General features: G+C 62.6%; 1 protein-coding gene across 2 annotated transcripts; it reads right to left on the reverse strand.

The window, feature by feature from the left end:
- Positions 1 to 1,272: 1,272 nt before the first annotated feature.
- XYLT2 (xylosyltransferase 2) lies at positions 1,273 to 14,848 on the reverse strand. Of its 2 annotated transcripts, none has more exons than XM_035026875.1 (11): positions 14,714 to 14,848; positions 7,962 to 8,454; positions 7,506 to 7,681; positions 7,077 to 7,279; positions 6,613 to 6,693; positions 6,128 to 6,344; positions 5,863 to 6,039; positions 5,383 to 5,645; positions 4,908 to 5,103; positions 3,957 to 4,290; positions 1,273 to 2,464 (listed from the first exon to the last, which is right to left on the reverse strand). In XM_035026875.1, exons 1-11 carry the CDS (start codon positions 14,846 to 14,848, stop codon positions 2,142 to 2,144), a joined length of 2,598 nt encoding a protein of 865 aa, XP_034882766.1. In that variant the 3' UTR covers positions 1,273 to 2,141. The 2 variants fall into 2 exon arrangements, with proteins under 2 accessions (XP_034882766.1, XP_034882767.1); XM_035026876.1 differs by lacking the exon at positions 14,714 to 14,848 and adding an exon at positions 14,085 to 14,306.
- Positions 14,849 to 15,925: the final 1,077 nt, after the last annotated feature.

The following is a 15,925-nucleotide window of genomic DNA, read 5'->3' on the forward strand; positions in this document are numbered from 1 at the left end:
ACAAAGACTCTGGAAACTGTTGTGCTAACCTAACGACAGCCCGGGTGAACCTTGCCAGTTGCACGGCGAGTCCTCAGCCAGCAGAGTCTGAATGCTCTGACCATTCCTGCCTGGGTGGAACATGCTGGACCCAGTTAGCAAATTTTTCTTTTTATCGACCTCAGAGTTGATGTAAAAAAAAAAAAAAAAAAAATTCTAGACTCGGAGGGAGAGTTTCAGAGATTGACAAAAATAGCAGCCAGAAAAATGTCATCCTAGCCCCTCGCCCGAGCACTGTTCCCCGGGAGTTGGTTCTGTCAGCTCCTCGCTGGTGACCTGCCCTCAGGAGGGCAGGGGGTGGTGAGAGCGCCATGCAGGCCCCCTGCCCTCCTCGGGAGCTTGCTGCCGCCACCTGAGGGCTGTGACTTCGGGCTCATCATTTCGGTTTCCTGATGTGCCAGATGCCCATCATAGGAGCGCCTGCCCCACAGGGTTGTAAGGATTCAATGAGATGCCGCGCCTAGGGTCCACCCGCGGGCTGAACGCACCACCCCACCGCCCTTCCTGGTGGTCAGGGGCGCCCTCTGCTGGCCACTAGGAAAACTGGACATGTGGCAGTCTAGGCAGGAATGAGCCCTTTGTTCCCCAAGCGGAGCTGAGCAGGCCGGCGTGACCCGCCCAGGGAAGGATTTTAAAGGCCTGAGAAACCCTCGCTCCCACATTAAGTAAGGTGTGAAGGGCTGATACGGAGCCCTGGCTGCATTGGAGGAAGGTGGGACAAGCCTTTCCAGCAGGCCCTCCCAGGGCCTAGGGCGGTGGCCAGGGCCCCCTGCCACTGTTACTCTTGCCCCTAAAGCTCCAACGGTAACTACCAGGCTGGGGCTGGGGCTGCCTCCATTCTGGAAGGTGCTCCATACGTCAGAGCGGGGCAGGAGAGTGAGGAGGGCTTGTGGGATGGGCCCTAGTGATGCCCAAAGCAAACAAACCAGCTTCCCGTGGAAGGGCCGGGTCAGGACCCTCGAGAACTGAACTGGCTCTCGCGCTGGCCTCCTGGGTGGCAATGAGCAAGTGTCCAAGCCTCTCTGGGCCTGTCTGGCCCTCAGAAAAAGAGGGAGCTGCTTTAGATGGGTTCTTGCATCCTTTCTGGTTCTTGGGTTCTAAACCGTTCCCACTCGAGGGAAATGAAACCTCCACTTTCTCAGGGCTGCCAGAGAACACCGGCGAAGACACTGGGGAGAAGGACCAACAGCGCTGGCTTCCCGACACCCAGGAGGAAAGACACAGAGGCTCCACTTAGAGAGATAGAGATATATTTCTTCTGTTGCATATTTCAGACTTCACACGGAGCTTTCAGGCACAATGCTGCTCTAGGTTCTTCGGAGAGTCCTGCCAAGAGTCTTCTTCCCACACTGCTCGCGACGGCTCGCCCCTCCAGGGCGGAAGCCCAGGCCCGGCGTGCAGTTCTGGGTGCCTGGGAGACTCTGCATTGGTCTCAGCAGGCCCTGACGCCCTGCCTTGCCCATCGAGGGGCCGGACATGCTGGAAGGCCCTAGAGCCGGCCCCACCCCTTTCTTCTACGGCCCCCTGGCTACAAGAGGAGAGGCGATCCCGCTAGAGTCCAGCTCTGCAGAGCTCCCCCAAATCACCTGGTCTCTGGGCCTGAGAGCCTGGCCCGGCACTTGCACCCCCGTAGAGCCTCAGCCGTAGGCACCACAGGCCCAGGCTGGGGGAACGAGGCCCCGGAGAGTGAGGCAGGCCCAGCCGCCTCCGGAGCGACAGCAGATGGGCTCGTCAGGGCCCTGCTCCCCAGAGCCATGGCCCACTTCCTGGGGCTGCTCTGAGCCCTATTGCACAGTTTTCATTTCCAGTTCTTCCCTCTACTACCCATTAAAAACAAACAAAAAAAACCCCCCAAAACAACAAGAAACCTAGAAGGGAAAGTGGGGAAGAGCGGGGCGTGGAAGCTGGAGCCCTTCTCCCCACATTCCTGCCCACCTCTGGTCCCCAGCAGAACCGTCGGCAGTGAGGACCACGCCCCCTTCCCTGCCGTCTGCGCGGGCTCGGGATGGCTAGCATGGCCTGCGTGTGCCTCTGGTTCTCGTCCCTCCGCTGTCTGTAAGTGCAATTCCCCGGGTCCTCTGGACGCACTGGCTGGGGCCCTGCTACCTGAGTCGCCCGTCCGCTTTGACGGGCCCCAGCTCTGATTTGGGGTCAGGGAACACGGAGCTCCAGCTGGTCAGTCTGCAGAGCTCCAGGGACGGGCAGGCGGAGGGGCCCATGGTGCACAGTCCGGCCACAGACCAGAAGCCACTCAGCTCCCCATCTGTCCAGGCCTCAAGTGCCGGGCCTGTGAGCTCCGCGTGCCGGCGGGCGGCCTCCTCCGCGGGCTCAGGCTGAGGCAGGTTCAGGATGCCGCTGAGGCCCTGGAAACTCTGCTCCATGTACTCGTTGTGGGGCGGCCCGGCGTGCAGCCAGCTGGCATCATCTGGGGGTATGGAACAGGTGGTAAAGGCCAGCCCCTGGGATTCGGGTCTGGGCACCCCAGCGTCTGTCCCCATTCTACCGGGGAGTCACATCTCGCTGAGTGACCTGTGACCTTGCGCTAATCCACAGAACTTTCTGTGCCTGTAAAACTGTTCGTTTTTACCAAGTCAAGACCGTAATCTCTGAATTCCCACCTTGAGGATTCAGAACAGTGGGATCAAGGCACTTTGGAAGATAACGTAACTTGCCCATAATGGTCTGGTCTCTGTCCCCGTGCCCCTTCTCAGCCACCCCCAGGGGTTCCCAGAGCCATCAGAGGCCCCACCCTCGGGCCCTCAGCTGTGGGACCCTGTGCGCTTGGCTAGCCAGCCCTTCCCACCACCCCTTACCTCCTACCCCCTAGACCCTCTGTTCCCCCCATGCACCAGATGCCTGTGGGGTTTGTCTCCTCAGCTTAGAACAGCCCTCTCTGTCTATAAAATTCCAGCTCCTCAGGGCTCAGCTCCAATACCGGCCTGCTGGAGAGCTGACCTCCACCTGTCCCAATCTCCTGCATCAGGCTCAGAGTCCCCGGGGAGCAGGGGTATGGCTTCTCTGCTCGGGATCTGCCGCAGCCCCCCTAGTACCCCATCCTTCTCTGGGTTACTCCTGATCTTCTCTGTGGTAAGATGTAGCCAGAGAAAGGAAACATCACCTACCTATTGAGCACCTACTGCGTACAAACCATGTTTACCCACATACTCATCTCTAATATTTCCCAGGGGGTAGTTGTACTAGGCCTCTCTTGAGGGAACCTGAAGCCCATGCCTGTGTCCAGAGCCTGCTCCCTTAGCCTCAGCCGACTGTGAGCTGGGCCATGGGATCCTGCCCACCCAGCAACACGGCGGACTGGGTGGCCCATCAAATCTGCTGCCCCAAGACTGAGGAACCTGGGGACCAAGAGGCCCTGGTCAGTCTCCAGTGCACGGAGAGACCAAGTATCATGTATTGAGAAGCCAGAGCCTGGGGCTGATACACAGACAGGGGACAGGTAGCCCCACAGAGACAACAGAGAAAGGACCTCTGGTTCCCGGGGTACAAGGGGGGGGGGACCAGAGACATTTCCTGGGTTCTGGGGGACAGCCCTACATTCTTCCAATAATTTCCCCATTTTACTTGAGCTGGTTTGAGTTGACTTGTGTTCCACACACCCCGGAGGCCTCCAATCGTTCTATCCCTCCCACTTTACACGTAGTAAGACCGGGGCTCAGAAGGCCAATAACCTGCCAAGGATAAAGGCCCAACTAAAGTGTCAGAGGCACATCCTAAAGCCAAATCCACCTGACCACAAAGCTTACCTCACTACCCTACCGCAGTGTGGGGACACTAAGGGACAGACCACCCAGGCCCCAACCCTGCCCCTTCCCCTTGAGGGTCAGCTCTGATGGTCAGCCTCTTGGGACCGGTCACCTGCTTGGCGAATCCTATTCTGGTTTCTGGGCCTAGATCCTTACCTTTCCTGAGAGGTAGTTTGCGGTTGAAGGTCAAGGGCAGCACGAGGAAACGGGTCTCACCCAGGGGTTCCCAGAACTGAAGCAGTCGAACAGTCCAGGCCCCTGGCCGCAGGGGCCGGCTCAGTGGGGGCTTGTACTGCGTGACCTCGGTGTCCGCGTCTACCGCGATGTCGTACGACGTGGCCACCACGTAGGTGGGGTCAATCCACACCACAGTGGCTGTGAGGTTGGGGCCCCGGGCCCAGCGCTGCATGGCCACAGGCTCATCCAGCGGCCCCAGCAACCCCCCAAAGTTCCGGAAAAGACGCTCTTTGGGGTCCCACTCGGTGCCGACCTGTAGGGAGGGAGGCAGCTGGGCAGGAGCCTGGGGGGCAAGTCCTCTCTACTCTGGTGCTGCCTCTAACTCTCTGTGTGACCTCGGACCAGTCACTCTATCTTTCTGGGCCTCAGTTTCCCCATTTTGCAGAATGAAGGGCTTGGACTAGGATTTCTCTAAGATCTTTCTCCGCCCTGAGCTTTGTTCTAGGCTCCTGCTGTGGCTTGCTCGGTCGTGGTGGGGGCAGTAAGGCAGAGACGAGGTTTGCGGCCCTGCCCAGAGACCCTCCCCACACGAAGCCACGGCCTCTGAGAAAGAGCCGACACTCCAAAGCCTAATGGAATATCAAAGTCCCTCTAGAAGAAAACCACTGCAGTTTCGAAGACGGGGCTTGCGTTGTAGAGTAACTTCGGGCCCCTCCCTGCTCACTGCACGTGCACCCCACGGGGGAGGTGCTCCTCAGCGTGCGCCCGCCGGGCAGACACCGGCTCCGTTGCGGGGGAGGAAGGGCCCGTGAACCCAGTCCTGAAAGGCCTGACCCAGTCCTTATCCCTCCCTTGGTGTCTGTCCCCCTCTTCCCACTACCCTGAGTCTTGCTGGGGGTCAGGAGAAAGCAAGGGGAGGACCTGTCCCACCTCTAAACTCTGGAGCCGGCTGGCCTGGTCACTGCGCCCCAACAGCTTCAGCGACCCCTGGGGCATCAGCCACATCTCAAGCGTCTCTGCCGGCCCCTGGGCTGAGGGCTGCACCGCCTGCGTCACCAGGTAGCCCTGGAAATGGTCGTCATAGAAATACAGGTGCACGCTGGACGGCAAGCCCCGGGGCTCAAACCTAAGAAGGTGCCGGCAGGGAGAAAGGGAGATGCCATCAGCACACCCGACTTGGCCTGGAGTCCCAGGGAGGGGGGCTCTGGGGCTCTGGGGAATCCCATCCCCAGGTGCGGCCTTTGCCCCAAATCTCACACCCGCAGCACCTATGGGCCTGGCTCTTGCTCTGTTTTATTTGCCTCTTCCCCTGCTTGGGACTGGGGGCTCCCGGGGGCGGGGCGGACTCTTCCTGACCGGCCTCCCCACACGTGGAGGGCTGCGACAGGTCAGAAGGGGGTCTCACCTGCAGAGCAGGGTGGCCAGCGGGGGCGCCGTGGCGGCAGCGTGGCGCAGGCTGAGGCGGGCGAAGGCGGTGTACGCGGTGAGCGTGACGTCACTGAGCCCACTGGGGCCATCGGCCGCGTCGTACGTGTTCTCCCAGTAGGCCTTGAGGGCCGGCGTGCCCGGCGGGTAGCTGCCATACAGGTGGGCATCCAGGATCTCCAGGACCTCCTGGTTCACGGTCGACTCGAACTTCCGGGCGAAGAAGGTGGGTCTGGAGACTTGCTGGAGCGGGAGAGGCAACAGGGCTGAAGGGGCCTGGAGGTCTCGGGCGGCGTGGCTCGGGTCGGGGGGGCCCCCCCTGCTGCCGGCGAAGCCCCGGGAACGGCTACAGGGGAAGCCCCCTCCCCCCAAGATTCTCTGGTGGGGGCTCAGCCTGAGTCCCTTCTGCCCCCGAAAGCACAGAGAGAAGGGCCGGCGGGGGGCGGGGGGCGGGGGGCACCTGCAGCCGGAGGGCGTCCCGCGGCTTGAAGTCGTTGGGCGAGCAGCCACACCAGTCCACGACATGCTTGTACTGACACCTGCAGCCCAGCCTGCGGTTCCAGTTGGTGACCCGCAGGTTGTTGTCCACCAGGCTCTCGCAGGCCGGGCTGTTCTCCAGCACCGTGTGGAAGAAGGACTGCGGGGGGCGGGGCCGGGGGTGAGCCGTGGGCGCCCCGGCCCGCAGCCTCCCCGGCCTCGCGGAGCGGGGGGCCCCGGGCACCCACCTCGGCGGGGAGCAGCGTGTACGTGTAGAACTGGCGCAGCTGGGCCACCAGCGGGTCGTCCGTGTACACCACGTACTCCACGAAGCTGCGCGTCAGCACGAACCAGTCCGAGCCGCCGTCCACCACGATGCCCGCTGGGATCTGCCGCTCGCCCAGCCGCCACATGTGCGAGTCGCACTCGTGGAAGAGCCGGTCCAGGCCCTGTTTCTTGATGAACCTGCGGGGGGCGGGGGCAGACGGGCCATGATGAGGGTTGTGGGGGGCGGGGGCAGACGGGCCACGATGAGGGTTGTGGGGGGGGGGAGGCAGACGGGGCACGATGAGGGTCATGGGCGGGGGGGGGCAGATGGGCCACAATGAGTGTCGTGGGGGGCAGGGGGCAGGCTCTCTCCTGCGCCCAGGGACCAGCATGCTTCAACCTGGGCGTGGTTGGGAGGCTCTGCAACCCGGCCATGTGTGGGAGGGGCTGCAATGAGACCCCTCACCTGGAGTTGTCCCGGCCATGTGACTTGAGGAAGTTCTTGTCCCGGTTCTTGGACAGGAAAGCCACCAGCTCCTCGTTTGTCCTGGAGAGGGGAAGGGGCATGGGCAGCGTGTCTAAGGGGACTGGCTCGGGCTCAGGCCACACTCCCCATCCCGGCACCCTCTGCCTTCACCCTCTGCTGCTCCCTGCCTCACAGAGAGCTGCCCTGCCCCTGGATGATGCTCTGTGGTGGCGGGCACCCACAGCTTTCCTCTGCCCCTTGCCCTCTGACCGTACACCCCAGCTCCAGGCCTCTGCCTGCTCCCTAGTCTCTTGTCACTCTCAATTCTGACATCACCTTCCACCAGCCCCTCCCCTAACCCATGGCTGTGGTCCAGGGACCAGAATGAGGCCTGGGGGGAAGGGAAGGAGTCGATCAGGCCCCTCCCACCCCAAGGACCAAGGATTCAGAGCACCGCCCCGTACCTGGTTGGGTAGTCGGTGGCACTGAGGTTGATGAAGAAGTCCCATGCCCAGCCGGGCACCTCCAGCAGGTCCTGCATGCTCCGCAGATACATCCGCAGCAGGCTGGCCCCGCCCCAGATGGTGACCATGCGCCAGGGTGTCACCCGCACGTTCTCGTACTGCCGGGCCAGCTCCACCACCTCACGGTGCAGGTAGTTGAAGCGCTGCGGGGGAGGTGGGGGGGTACTCAGCAGCCGCAGGGTACCCCCCCCAGCATTACAACCTCCCCACCCCACCCCTAGGACAAGTGACATGGAATGGAGAGACCACAGGGCAGGGCTCCAGCTCTAACCGGGGGCCACCCGAGCAGATCAGAGAGCCTGGCTATAGGTGACCGGCTGGGTCTTGGTGCGACTCACTCAGATCCCTGTGTTGTCCCCCCAACAGTACCTTGTCTACGTGGATGTAAAAGAAATGCTGCTCGTGGTAGACAGCCTTGAGCAGACGCTTCAGCTGGCGGACGGCACGGCCATGAACCACCAGCATGTAGGCGATTCGGACTGGGGGGCCATCCGCGGGCTGCTGGGCCTGGACCTCGTCCCACTGGATGCCGGGGCTCATCTTCCCTGAGAGGAGAGAACAGGGCCATCAGTGAGGCCCCGCCCCAGGCCACAGGCGGGGGGTGAGCCAGGAGGATGGACTGCCTGCCTTCCAAAGGAAGGACCTCGGACTGGGAGCCTGACGCTCCCGGGGCCCGGCTCCGCCTCGGCCGCCCAGTGCGCTTTATCACCGGCGCCGCCAGGGAGGTGGGCCCCGAGAGCTTCCTCCCCTGGGAAACGAGGGTGAAGCGCCCTGCTGCGCCACCCGCCCGGGGCTGCCCCGCCTCCGCCTGTCTCCTCCTCTTACCAGCCAGCTGGCAGCGCCGGGGCACAGCCTTGGGCATGAGGCTCCCGGCCTGGTGCAGGCACACCACGTTGGCAATCTCCTGCTGGCACTGCTTGGAGCTGGCCCGGGCCAGTGCAGACAGCGCATCCTTGCCCACGATCTCGCACTTGGGGGTGAAGCCGTTGTCCGTGGGCTGGGGGGCGCCCTCCACGCTCCCCGTGTCTCCGTGCGGTGGGAAGCCAGCCGCCCCGACCAGCGCCTCCCCGGCCGCCGCCCCGCTCCGGTTCTGGCGGCCTGGGGCCTCCGGGGCTGGGGCCGGCGGGATGCGGCGGCTGGCTCTGTGCCGGCTGGTGGCCGCCCGTACCACCTTGGCCACGGGCACGCCGGGGCTCTCGGCGCGACCCCGCCAGCGCCCATGCCTTCTGCCCGCGCTGCCCCGCCGCCCGGCCGAACTGTCCGTGTCCTTAGAGCCCTCGCCGGGGTCCAGCGGCCGTGGCTTCCTCTGCCTTCCTTTCTGTAAAACACAGTCAGACACAGGTCATGGGGACAGTCGCTCTCCTCCTGCTGGTTGGCTCCCTGCTGGCCTCGGGCCTAGAAGGCGCTGCCTCACCCTCCACCCCGTGGCGGCCGTTCTCCAGGAGCACCTCCGCAGGGAGGCCTCCCCGAGCAGCCGGCCGAGGAAGTGCCACCCTGTCCGGGCGGCCGTGGCAGCCACACCCCCAGTGCTCACACCACAGGGCACCACGTCCCCTCTGTGCTTTGGAAGCAGATGCCGCTCTCTTTTGCAGCAAATAACGAACATGAACGTCACAAAAGAAGGGCATGGAGACCCTGCAGAGGACACAAGAGTCCCTCCCCCTTCACCCCGCCGGGGCCTGGCTGGGAAGAGACAGAAGGAAAGCGTTCTGCCAGCCAGGGCACTTCTTCTGTGCAGAAGGGCGGAGGCTGCGAGAGTAAAGGGGCCTGGCCTGGTGGGGAGCACAGAGGGGAAGCCTGGGACCCCAATACTGGTGGGCTTCTCTGGGAGGCAGAGACCAAGACGGAGTCAGAGCGCATGACTTGCACTGGGTTGACACCCATGGACGACGCAGGGGGGTCGGCAGGCCAAGCCATCAGCCGGCCAAGCAGGCCTGCCCCCCGTGTTAGACAGGACAGAAGGAAGAGCTTCGGACAACCGTGCAGCTCGGAGAGAGCCCTGGCCAGCTGCTGGGAAGGGCGCAGTCACCGGCTGGAAGGCTGAGGCAGCCACAGCTGGGGGCTGGCACCTGCCGCTCCCCACGCTCCTCACGGCCAGCCGGTTCTCTCTAGAAGGGAAATCACGGCTGCCACACCCTGCTTCCCGGCTCCCCTGCCTCTTCTCAAACCAGGCGCTTCCCTAGATGGTCCGGTCACACCCAAAAGGCATGTGTACCCACCCTCTTCTCCAGCCCTCCCTGTCCCCCCTCCTCGGCGCCCCTCTCTGCTGGGCCAAATCCCACCCATCCTTCAAGAGCCAGCTCCGAGTCCCCTCCTGCGAACCGTCCCATTTGCCCCGAAGGGGAACACAGGGGAGGGACCGTCACGCCAGCCCCATGTCCCCGAGTCCGGCGGAGTAGCTGGAACCCTGAGGACGCGTGGCTCGTGTCTGGTGGCCGAGGCATGAAAAGAGCATGAGGCGCCGTGTGACCGCTCTCCTGGCTGCCTGCCTTCTCTGAGCAGGTCCCTCAGCGATGAAATGGGAGGGAGGTGCAAGCATCAGTGAGAGAGAGTGTGAGCTAGTGTGCTGGACGGAGCTGTCTCCACCAGCCATCTGCCGCGCCCTCGCTGTCGACTCCTCTGTGGGTCTCCCCGGCCACTCACCACGGGCCACAGGCCACGGGCCTTTTCTGGCCTGGCCTCTCGACAGACAGCATGACCTGCTGGGCCACAGCTGCCCTCCTGGGGCTTCCACTGCCTCCCTGGCCGCTCCTCCTCAGTCTTCTTGGCCCACCCTCCATTTTCTCCCAAGACCACCCTGGGGCCCTTCCTCAGCCTCACTTCCTGGGCAACCTCGAGCAGCCTCTGAACTCCAGCCACTCTCAGGTGTCTCTACCTGGCCCGGACTACTCCCTTGAACCTTCAGGTGTTTAACTGCCTGCCTGCCCCCTTGGTATCTCCCTCGGGAGCCTAACAGACCTCTGGAACCCACAAGTCCAAAAGTGAGCTCCTCCTCTTCCTCCCCAACCTGCCCCTATGTCAGTCTCCCCGTCCTGCTAACGGTGACCCCCTCCTTCCAGTCATTCAGGCCGAAACCTTTGCAGAGTCATCTTTGACTCTAGTTTTCCTCATACCCTGCATCGATCCCTCAGCAGTAAGCCCTGCTGGGGCCACCTTCACGTTATGTCCAGAGGCTGACTACCTCTCACGGCCACCCCTGCCCAGCGTCCATGGTCCCCCTGCTCCTCCTCTGGTTCCCAAATGGTCTGTTCCCCTCCTCACACACAGCAGCCAGTGTGTTCCCATTAAAACAAGCCCCACCTCACCACCCCTCTGCTCCAAACTGCCCACGGCCTCCCCTCCGAGGGCGAAACCCACAGGCCCTCCAAGAACCCACACAGGCTGCGTGCCCCGGGTCTAGCCGCGCCCCTGCCACCCCTCCCTTTCCGACCTCATCTGCTGCTAACCTCAGGCTCACTCTCCTCCAGCCACAGTGGCCTTCTCGGTGTCCCTCCAGGCCATGGGCCACACACTGTCCCCTGTGCCTGGAATGCCCTCCCCAGATGTCCCCACTGCTATGCCTTGCCCCCTTCAATTCTCTGCTCAGATGGCATCTTCTCAGCAAGGCCCACCCTGACGCACTGGATGCAAACTCCAGCTTCCCTCATCCTCCGCATCACTTTCCCCACAGTGCTTACTTCCTTCTCGCAGGCTAGAATGTATTTATTTCTTTTGTGTTATCCTGTGTCTCTCCACTCACAAGGATGTAATGGCCACGAGGACCCGGCTTTTGTTGTGTTGTTCACTAATGCATTCCAAGAACCCAGAAGAATGTCTGGCAATGGGAGAAATGGCAATAAATATTTGTGGAATGAATGAATGAATGAGTGTAAGGCTCTTGGTATGAGCTCAGCATTTGATAGGATGCTAATATCCTCGTTATTATTATTTCTACTATTGTTACTACCACTGGAAAAGGATTAGGAAAGAGTCAAGTGTGAAGTCAGAAGAGGCGCCAAGGCCCTTAGACACTGCGAACTCTATTGGGTTGAGTTTTCCCTGCCCCTGCCCTCCCCTCCCCTCCCCATCAGAGCACAGCAAGCACCCCCCCTGTCAGGCTGACAGCTACCTTAGGGCCAGAGGCCCACTCCTCCACCCAAGCACCCACACCCTCTGTGCACGGCACCCAGCCAGCCCTCTGATCTCTTGAGAGCTGCCTGATGAGAGCTGGGGGCATCTATGCCCATCTGAGGAGACACTATAAGGGGGAGGGCAGGGTGGGAGGAGGCAGCAGACCTCAGTCCACACCCACACTGGGGAGGGCGCCCTGGACCGGGCAGCCCCCAGGAAAGGTGAGCTGAGTGTATGTCAAGCAGGTAGCGTCTGACCTGGCAACACAGCGGACAGAGAAAGACATTCTCAAGCTTAGGTGGACAGAGATGGCGGGGCCGCTGTGGGCGCTCGGGGTGGAAGCCAGTACCAGCGAGTCAGGAAGTCAGTCAAGAGGGCAGGGCGTGGGGCACACGGCCAGGCTGGCTGCGGTGGGGGACAGGATGCGGGAGGAGATGGGCAGGCTGGTGCCCTGCACTGCAGTAGGGAGCCGGCCGACTCTGAGAAGGTCAATCCCAGGGGAAGCTGGGGGACCTGGAGGCAGCAGTGAGGAACAGGGGGTGGTCCCTGGTGGAGAGTCAGCCCCCACCTCTGCCCCCTCCCACCAATGTCCACAGGGGCATCAGCAGGGCCCCAAACTTGTGCCCCCAAGGGGACTTTCCCCAGTAGCCCTGAGGTCAGGGTGCCCTTTGATTCCTGAGGGTGGGGACTGGCCCTCTGACCTCTGGCCTGGATGCATTCTGGCCTTGGAGGTCCCCCTTCCCCACTGAGAAGGCATTCAAGTCCTCTGCCACTTCCAGAGAACACAGAATCGCTTCCCCCACACCCCACCACCTTCAGACATTTCAGAATGTGTTTAAAGTAAGTGGTGAGACCATGTTTGTGAAAGCTTTTAAAACCATAAAGTGGCTCTTTGGATGTTAATGGTCAGCCCTGGTCTCCACTCCAGCCCCTCCATAGATGGGCAGAGTGTGCGTCTGAAATGCACATCTGATCCCACTGCCCTCCCCCGACCCCGCTTCACTTGCAACAGCATCCGAGCCCCTTCTTAGGGTCTCTAGGATGCACCCCGGACTAACTCTTGAACCTTCTTCTGGGGAACGCGCCACACCCTCCCTCCCATTCCCCGAAGACACCCAGCCACGCCCACTCTCCGCAGGCTGCCCAAACTCTGTCCACTTCTCCCCAGGATGACTGGCTTCTTCAGTGCACAGGCCACTTCCTGACAAAGCCTTCCCCGACCCCCCAGCTCCACCAACCCCCTTGATACGGAGTTTCCTTTCCACTGTCAGTCTCTCCCTGCCCACTGTCTGCCCTCCAGCCCCTGGACCTTGTCTACTTTATTTCTGTATCCCCAGTCTTAGCACAGAGCCCACTACGAAGTACAAGTTAACCATCGTTTGTTGACTGACTGAATGATGGACTGGATGAATGAATCCCTACGCCCAGTGTGCAGGGCTGAGATCATATTATTTCCTGGCGGCACAGCATGTGCCAGGAACTCCTGCAAATACTTCATGGGCATCATTTTCACTTAATCTTCACGATGGCCCAGTGAGAGAGATGCTATGAGTACCCCCTCTTGAGGGGGTACACTACTGAGGACTCAGCAGGAGGTTAGGTGATGCTCCTGTGGTTTCACCACAACTTGGCAGCAGTGCCGGAAGTGGACCCGGGACGGGGAGGTGGGCTGGTCGGACTTGGGCGCCCACCTTCCTAGGCATTATGCCCCGCTGCCTGGCAACCCCCGGCTCTGGCGAGGGGGCTGCTGAAGGGGCCCAAGCACCAATGGCGGCCTGGACTGCACAACCTTTAGGTCGACCTAATCGAGGATGTCTCCCATCCCAGTCCAGTAAAGCCCTATCGGCTTCTGCCAGGAACCTGAGTGTATGTCAAGCATACACTTGGGGAGGTGGGATCCCAACTATTCTACTGCCCCAGTTCTCCACCCCAGGCTGTGGGCACAACAGCAGGGATTTGAGGCCTGGACAATCTCTCGGCCTCTTCAGAGACTCACAGAGCCATCAACTGGGGGCCGCTGGTTTCTGTGAAGCCCCAGCTGCTATGCCATGGCCCTCCCCAGAGCGGTCACCAGCCTCTGCTCGCACACTCCAGGGTCGGAGGGCTCCCTAACTACCTCGGAGAACGTCTCATCTGCCCAGTCTTCTCACACTGACCCCAAAACACTCTTTCTCCTCCTCCTCCTTACTGGTCCACACAGAACAAGCTCACTCCCTTCGGATGTCACAGAGCCAGCCTCCTCCCGACCCCACTCAGCACCTTTTGGAGTTATGGTCCCACATGACTCTGTTACAGCTCCCTCCCCATGCCAGCCTCTTGGTTCCCCCCAAAAAGGAATGGGCAGCCCTTATCCCAGTTTCCACAACAGGCCTTCCAAAGCGCCCAGATGTAGGAGGGCTAAGTGGACTTGGAGGCTCCCTTGGCCTTCGCACTTCCACGTGGAGAGGCCCAAGAGGACAGGGCAAGCAGAGCGACGGACTCCCAGCCCTAGAGGCACCAGAACCGAGGGGGTGGGGGGAGCGCAGAGAAGCCCTGCGCTCTGGCCCACGACTTAGGGCCAGGGTTTGGCTTACCTCCTGGACCTTCCAGGATGGCCCCAGGCCCCACTGGACCCTTCCTGACCACCCTGGGAGGGGACGTGTCAGGGCCTCCAGCTGAAACCAGCCAAGAGTGAGTGACACTCTCAGGGCAGGGACCTGGGTACTGAGCTGGACAGGTTTGTCCCTGCTCCGGGCCTGAGGCTCTGCTAAACCAGCTGATGCTGTCCCCATTCCCTAAGAGCTAGAGGCCCTCCCCACCCCGCTCCCCCCCATTCCCTAATGTCCTGAGGCCACTCACCTGCTCACCTCCCCCGGCCATCTCCTCCGGAAGACCCACAGCTTTCTTCAGACCCCAGGTTAGGAAAGCCACGCCTGGGGGACACTCCAGTCCTCTCCCTCGGGGTCACTCCCTGCTCCCTCGGTTGCCGTACTGAGTTCCAGCCCCGGGCTCCACTTCTCCACTGGCAGCTGCCACTCAAGCGCAGCTGGGCGCGGATGCCCGGGGTCCCTTGGCCCCGCTCCTCCGCCCACGACGCGCACACCCCCGCCCCCTCCCAACTTCAGAAAGTTTGGCCTGGGGCTCCCCACCTCCGAGCAGGCTCGGGCCCGGCCCCGCCTCCCGGTCCTGCTCCCCGCGCCTGACCTTCATAGCTCCCCGGGCCGGAGACCACCCCACCAAGACCCGCTCCTCCCGCCCGGGCCCCCTGCGCGCCCGCGGCCCGGGCCTCCGGGTCACGCACCGCCCCCGCGCGCAGTCCGTGGGAAAGGGGCACCAGGGCTCCGACGCCCTGCTCCCGGCGGCCGCCCGCGCCAGCACGCACGCGGCCCGTGCCCCACTTCCCCGGCCGGGGCCGCCCGCAGCCCCGCCAGGACCCCGCGCGCCCCCGCGCCCGGCCTGCCCGCCCGCCCGCCCGGCCGTCGGAGCACCTCGCCCGGCTCGTCCTCCTCCAGGCCGCTGAAGCTCCACACCACCAGGCCCTGCAGCAGCAGGATGGCCAACGCCGTGGCGATCGCCAGCTTGTAGCGCCGCACCAGCTTCTGCACCCGCGCGCTCGCCACCATCTTCCTGCCCGGGACGCGGGGTGCGCGCCCAGCCCTGCAACCCGGGCGCGGGCGCGCGCCTGGGCGCGGACCGAGCCGGCTCCCCCCCCCAAGGAGGCGGGCCGGGCGCGCGCCGGGGCGGGGCGGGTCTGGGGGCGGGGCCCACGGGTCCGAAATGCCGCGCCCCGCGGGCTGGGGGCGGAGCCTGGGGGCGGAGCCTGGGCCCGCAGCGCCGCCCGCCCCGGCCGCGCCGGGTCCGCCTGCCTGGCGGTGCCTTTCCTGTCTCCGTCCGCGGCCCGCCCCTGCGTGCGCTCACCTAGTCCTGGACGGCAAGCCCATTGTACCCGCCGGTGGAGAGGTCGAGCGTCCGACCTCGCGCTGGCCGCCTGGTGTCGCGCGGGGTGGGGCAACTCAGCCCCATGCTGATTAGCTCTCTGCCCAGGGCGCGCAGAGAATGCTAGAACTCCCAGAAACGCCGAGATGGGAGAGATTGTGTAAGTGCGACAGGCCCCTGCTTAAAAACCCTGGAGGCCGCACCAACAGGGCAAAGTGTAACCCCCTTGCCTTGCACCCGAGGCCCCGCACAAAGCCTCGTTTCCTCTCGCCTCTTTTCAGCCTAAGGATCTTAAGGCCTCTCCTCGAGCCGTGGTTCCCAAATTCTAGGGTGCATCGGAAGCACCAGGAGGACTTGATAAAACAGATTGCCGCTCCCCACCCCCGGAGTTTCTGCTTTGGTAGGTCGGGAGTGGCGCCCCGAGAATTAGGATTTTCAACAAGTTCCCAGGTGATGCCGATGCTGCTAGTCTGGGACTACACTTGGAGAACCATTAGACCTTTGCATATCTGTTTTCTTTGCCAAGTGCTAGCAGCTGTTCCCCGCCTCCGTCCTCTTCTCCATCAATGGCATCCCTCCCACCAAGTGCTTCCCCGGCACTGTGCAGTTGAGCACGAACTACATAGCTAGTTGTGATTTCTCTGGGGTCACGCCTTACTCACTTTTGAATCCTTGACCTGACATTGGACACCCAACAGAGCTCAGTAAATGTTGCAAACGAAAGAGGAAGTGAAGCCCAAGTTGCTGTTTTAGCAGCTGACCCT

The sequence above is a fragment of the Mirounga leonina genome, unplaced genomic scaffold, assembly GCF_011800145.1.
Source record: "Mirounga leonina isolate KUSES-001 unplaced genomic scaffold, KU_Mleo_1.0 Mir_200, whole genome shotgun sequence".
In the NCBI taxonomy this organism is placed as follows: Eukaryota; Metazoa; Chordata; class Mammalia; order Carnivora; family Phocidae; genus Mirounga; species Mirounga leonina.

Coding starts and splice junctions, on each gene's coding strand:
- XYLT2 (XM_035026875.1), bottom strand. CDS start 14,848: ATGGTGGCGAGCGCGCGGGTGCAGAAGCTGGTGCGGCGCTACAAGCTG. Junction 7,682..7,961: donor CCGGCGCTGCCAGCTGGCTG/GTAAGAGGAGGA, acceptor CTCTCCTCTCAG/GGAAGATGAGCCCCGGCATC. Junction 6,345..6,612: donor CATGGCCGGGACAACTCCAG/GTGAGGGGTCTC, acceptor CGCCCCCCGCAG/GTTCATCAAGAAACAGGGCC.